The 6322-nt window shown below is 34.5% G+C and overlaps 1 protein-coding gene across 1 annotated transcript; it reads left to right on the plus strand.

Moving 5' to 3' along the window:
* The first annotated feature begins 236 nt into the window (after positions 1-236).
* On the plus strand, positions 237-1043 carry LOC110275789 (uncharacterized). Its single transcript, XM_021132057.1, has one exon. It carries the CDS (start codon positions 237-239, stop codon positions 1041-1043), a length of 807 nt encoding a protein of 268 aa, XP_020987716.1.
* Positions 1044-6322: the final 5279 nt, after the last annotated feature.

Consider the following 6322-nt stretch of genomic DNA (forward strand, 5'->3'; position numbering starts at 1 on the left):
GTGTTCATAATAAAATGGGTAGGTTTGTGAAAATTCTCTTCCTTGTTTTATGAGTGTTAGTGAGTTTGAGAGATGAAAAATATGATAGCGTCGTTTATATGAGTGATCCTAGGGCCAATATAGTGTGGGTATTATACTTACATTTGGTATCAGAGCTAGTTAATCCAGCGCCTGGTGTCTGAGAGTTTGTGAGGTGTGAGAGAGTTCTCACATAGTTGTTTATTCATAGAGTCAGTATGGCAAACACTTTCAATATTGTGTGGTCCGGTCCCAAATTAGATGGGAAACTCGATTATAGTTATTGGGAGACTTTGATGTCTACCCATTTGAAGGCCCAGAACCTGTGGAATTTCATTGAACCAGGTTTGCAAGAAGGAGCAGATGCTACCCAACAGAGGAGAGATCAATTGACGCTATCTCAAATTCATCAAGGAGTAGATTATACGGTATTTGGCAAAATAGCAAATGCCAAAAGTGCAAAGGAAGCATGGAACACGTTGAAGCTGTCATACAAAGGCGTAAATAAAGCTCAAAAAGCAAAGCTACAGTCTTTGAGAAGAGAATATGAAAGGTACGAGATGTCGAGCTCAGAAACCATTGAGCAATATTTTACTTGTGTTACAGATCTTGTCAATAAGATGAGAGTCTATGGAGAAGATATGCCCGATAGCAAAGTGGTGGAGAAAATTCTTCGCACCATGCCGATGAAGTATGACCATGTGGTGACTACGATACTAGAGTCCCACGATATGGATACCATGACGATTGCAGAGTTGCAAGGAACCATGGAAAGCCACATCAGTAGAATACTAGAGAAGTCTGAAAAATCAACCGAGGAAGCCCTGAAAAGCCGAGTGAATTTCAACAACGTTGCAGAATCAAACCGTACACAAGAAGGACGAGGTCGTGGTTTTAATTTTCAAAGTAGAGGTAGAGGAAGTTTCAGAGGTAGAGGTCGTGCCAATTACAACCAAGGAAGTTACAATAATTTTACACCACCTAATCAAGGAAGAGGTGGAACGAATTTCAGGCCTGTCAACTGAGGAAGAGGTCGAGGAAATTTTCATCAAGAAAGAACCAATTTCAACTGCTTTCATTGTGGAAAGTATGGACACAAAGCAGCAGATTGCAGATTCAAAATGGTGAATAACAATCAAGCACACGTTGCAGAAAATCAGCATCAAAATACTGATGATAATCCGGGTACTCAGACTTTATTTTTTACAAGTAATTCATGTGCTGAAGATGAAAAAATATGATACTTGGATAATGCTTGCAGTAATTATATGTCTGGTAGAAAGGAGTTATTTTCTTCATTAGATGATTCAGTTAAACTATTATTGAAGTTTGGTAATAATACAAAGACCCCTATTGAAGGAAAAGGGCACATACCAATTAAATTGAAGGATGGTTCTCTGAGTTATATTTCTGATGTTTTCTATGCTTCTGAACTTGATTACAATTTACTAAGTATGGGGCAATTATCTGAGAAGGGATATAAGATGATAACTTATCATGGATATTGCACTGTATTTGATAACAACGGAAGGTTCATAGATAAAGCAAAGATGACCTCAAACAGAATGTTTTCATTAAAAATTCAACATGTTAATCCCTCTTGCATGAGTTCTGTGATACTTGATGATAACTGGTTGTGGCATATGCGGTTTGGGCACTTTCATTTTTCTAAGCATGTGATGTCTTTAAGACATTCAAGGCGTTTGTCGAAAAACAAAGTGGTTGTAAAATCAAAATTCTCAGAACAGACAGAGGAACAGAATATCTTGCATGTTCAGAATATTTTAAGCAACACGGAATTCAACACCAACTAACAACTAGATACACTCCTCAACAAAATGGAGTTGCTGAAAGAAAGAACAGAACCATCATGGATATGGTCAGATGCATGCTCAAGTCAAAACAAATGCCTAAAGAGTTTTGGGCAGAAGCAGTCGCAACAGCAGTTCATATTTTAAACAGGTGTCCAACAAAAAGTGTTCGTGATAAAACTCCAGAGGAAGCTTGGAGTGGAAAGCGGCCTTCCATTCATCATTTCAGAGTCTTTGGGTGTATTGCTTATGCCCACGTACCAGATCAATTAAAGAAGAAGTTAGATGACAAAGGCGAGAAGTGTATCTTTATTGGTTATAGCACAGACTCAAAAGCATACAAGTTGTACAATCCAGTATCAAAGAAAGTGATCATCAGCAGAGACGTGACGTTCGACGAGAAAGACATATGGGACTGGGACAGAAAGACAGAAAAACATCCGATTGTAATTTCAAATACATGTGATGATGAAGAAGAAAGACAACCAGATGCAACCGAACAACCTGAATCATCTAGAAGACCTCAAAGAGAGCGGAGACTACCTGCTAGATTAGCAGATTATGAAGTTGGCAATGACAACGATCCGTCCGATGAAGAAATCATAAATTTTGCTCTATTTTCAAATTGTGAGCCGTTGAACTTTGAAGAAGCCTTTAAAGACAACAATTGGAAGAAAGCAATGGATGAGGAGATTCATGCCATTGAGAAGAATGACACATGGGAGCTGACAGATTTACCAACAGATAAGAAGCCGATTGGAGTAAAGTGGGTTTACAAGACTAAGTACAAACCCAATGGTGAAGTTGATCGTTTCAAAGCAAGATTAGTTGCTAAGGGATACAAACAAAAGTCAGGTATTGATTATTTTGAAGTATTTGCTCCTATTGCAAGATTAGACACTACTCGTATGATTATTTCACTCTCGGCTCAAAATAAGTGGAAGATACATCAAATGGATGTTAAGTCTGCATTTCTAAATGGCACTTTAGAAGAAGAAGTGTATGTTGAGCAACCTGCAGGATATGAAGTTCTTGGAAAAGAAGATAAAGTTTATAAATTGAAGAAAGCTTTGTACGGCTTAAAGCAAGCACCAAGAGCATGGTACAAGAAGATTGATTCTTATTTCATTGAGAATGGTTTTAGAAGATGTCCATTTGAGCATACTCTTTATATCAAGTTCGTTGAACCTAGAGATATCTTGATCGTGTGTCTTTATGTTGATGATTTGATCTTTACTGGGAACAATTTGAAGATAATTACAGAATTCAGGGAGGCTATGATAAAGCACTTTGAAATGACGGATATGGGCTTGATGTCTTACTTTCTTGGCATTGAAGTAGTTCAAAAAGATGGTGAAATTTTCATTTCTCAAAAGAAATATGCAAATGATATTTTGAAGAAATTTCAGATGGAACATTCAAAGCCTACTCCAGTCGAAGAGAAGTTCAAATTGCTGAGAGAATATAAAGGAGAAGCAGTAAATCCCACATACTACAAAAGAGAGAAGATAAAGGAAGAACAGTGAATCCTACATATTACAAAAGCTTGATTGGAAGTCTAAGATACTTAACTGCGACTAGACCAGATATTGTATTTGGAGTTGGTTTGCTTAGCAGATTTATGGAGGAGCCTTGTACCAACCATTTACAAGCGGAAAAAAGAATTCTTCAATATATCAAAGGTACTTTAAATGATGGAATTTATTATGAGAATACTAATGAAGTAAACCTTGTTGGCTACACTGATAGTGATTGGGCCGGAGATATAGAAACAAGAAAAAGTACTTCAGGGTTTGTATTTCATCTTGGTTCTGGTACAATTTCATGGTCGTCAAAGAAACAACCAGTAGTAGCACTATCTACAGCAGAAGCAGAATATATAGCAGCAGCAAGTTGTGCAACACAAGCAGTTTGGCTAAGAAGAATTCTCGAAGAATTGAACGAGAAACAAAGTACTCCAACAACAATATTTTGTGATAACAAGTCAGCTATTGCACTTTGCAAAAATCCAGTATTTCATGGAAGATCGAAACATATTGATATTCGGGTTCACAAAATCAGAGAGTTGGTGAATGAAAAAGAAGTTGTGATCGAGTACTGTCCAACTGAAGAACAAGTTGCAGATATATTTACAAAGCCATTGAAGACTGAATTATTTTACAAATTGAAGAAGATGCTTGGAATGATAAACTCTACAAGCTTGATTTAAGGGAGGCAATGTTAGAAAATTAAATCAAGAGGTATGCAAGTAACAAAAGTTTAGAAAAGTCAAAGGCAAAATTCAATTTGAATTCAAAGTGGTTACAAGTTCATGGTTCATCACCAAGATTCTACAAACTTCTTGTGCAATCTATCAACTTGGATAGATTAGAATTTTCATGAAGCATGGTTAAAGAATTGAAGAAGCAAAGTTTGAGTTGAATACAATAATCATCAATTGGCTAAATATTGCTAGAAGCTAATGTTGGAAGCTTGAAGATTTTTGAAGAACATTCAAGAGAGTAGTATAACTACAACATTCTACAACATTGAAGAATTCAAAATCAAATTGAATTGAAATTAGAAGATTATAGAAGCTACAATGCAAGTTGAAAGAAGATTCATGAAGCCAAGTCATAAAATGGTAGTCATTACAAAATTGATTTGTGATTCATAAGTTATTATTTTAGTAGGAAGCATTGCCTATATAAAGGCACATATGCCTTGTGTATTGTATGTGTGTTCATAATAAAATGGGTATGTTTGTGAAAATTCTCTTTCTTGTTTTATGAGTGTTAGTGAGTTTGAGAGATGAAAAATATGATAGCGTCGTTTATATGAGTGATCCTAGGGCTAATATAGTGTGGGTATTATACTTACATTTATAAATATATATTTTTTATACTAAACTTAGCTATTAAAATTAAGTATTATGTATTTATGTATAAATATAGTTATTATTATATATTATACATGAAAAAAAATAAAAACAATTCAAACAATGAAAAGATAAAAGTAGAAAACAAAATTTTTATACACATTTATGTTCTGCTCATTTATAATACATACAAACATATATATTATTCTAATATAATTATGTTATAGTAACTACAGTCATTTATAATGTTTAAAAAATATTGTTAAATTAAAGTAACATTTTTTATGGTTAACTAACGCTTTTAAAAAAGCGTTGTTCAAAAAATATATTATTAAAATATTAAAAATATGACTTTAATTTTAACTATACTTATATAATTACTATAATCACCATACTATATAGTCAAACTAGAACGATCGATATTTATTTTTAAAACTTGCTATAAAATTTCAAACACAGCGTGATTGTTACAAGTAGGGAATTCAAGATAACTAAAGCTGATAAATTATTTTTGGCTACGTTAGATAGCTCAAAAGCATTATAGGAATACAACAGTCCCCAAGTTAGTTTTGATAATACTAAGGTAGTATTTGGTATGAAATATTGGGATTGGGATTGAAAAATTAGGATTTATTATGGTGTTTAGTGGTGAGAAATTGAAATTAAAATTTAATATTAAAATATAAAATTTTAGTCTTTTTAATATTTTTATAAAATGAAAACATAAAAAACTGAAATTTTAGAAATAGAGACTGAAATTTTAATAAATATATTTTTTTTAAAAATACCTTCATTATAAATTAATAATTTTAAATTTATCTTTTGTACAAATCTAATTAGGGCTTATTCAGTTCTTCTACCACCACCTCTCACTTTTCAACTCTACTCCATCTCTCACTTCTACCACCACAGTTCTACCATTATTCCTCCTTGCAATCCATCACCATTAACAACAATAATATCAAGAATAACAACAATATCATGAACATATCTCAAAATCAAAATAGAGGGAGAAGAAAAGAGAAGAAAGAAGAGGAAAGAAAGAGAAGGAAACAACGACGCAGAAAGATCGAGAAGCCGTTGACGCTGAAGATGTGATGGCACAGACTGCTATGGGTACAATGTGGGTGCCGGGAGACAGCGTTGAAGATAATGGATGCTACTTGTAACTACATCTGGACTCGAAAGGAGTTGTTAATGATGGAGATTAAAAGCAGCGGACCTATAGACCCGTCAAGGAGTTGTGTGATCGCAACAAAGAGGAAGATGTAGAGTGAAGAGGAAGAGACAGCGCTCTGAGTGAAGAGGGTGGCGACCTCCAACAATGTAAGAAGAAGTGGCACCAAAATCACAACCTCAGGAGTTCCTGGCGGTGTAATTAAGAAACGTTTACATATACTGTGACGCGCTTTACTAGAGGAGATTGTCTTCTATGCTGATCTTCGTGGTACTGCCGGTGGCGGGGTTGAGTGGAAGTGGTATTCACTGCTCAGCTGCAATTCCAACACAGGGTAAAGGAGAAATGGGTAGAGAAAAATTGAATTACAGGAGTAGGATTTTATTTTAACGCTGAAGTATAAATAGATATATGTTATTAACTTCAATAATTTTAGTTTCTGCTGTTATTTTAAACCAA

The sequence above is a fragment of the Arachis duranensis genome, chromosome 9, assembly GCF_000817695.3.
Source record: "Arachis duranensis cultivar V14167 chromosome 9, aradu.V14167.gnm2.J7QH, whole genome shotgun sequence".
NCBI lineage: Eukaryota > Viridiplantae > Streptophyta > Magnoliopsida > Fabales > Fabaceae > Arachis > Arachis duranensis.

Bases quoted from the DNA above. Each gene is read 5' to 3' on its own strand.
- LOC110275789 (XM_021132057.1), top strand. From the start codon at position 237: ATGGCAAACACTTTCAATATTGTGTGGTCCGGTCCCAAATTAGATGGG.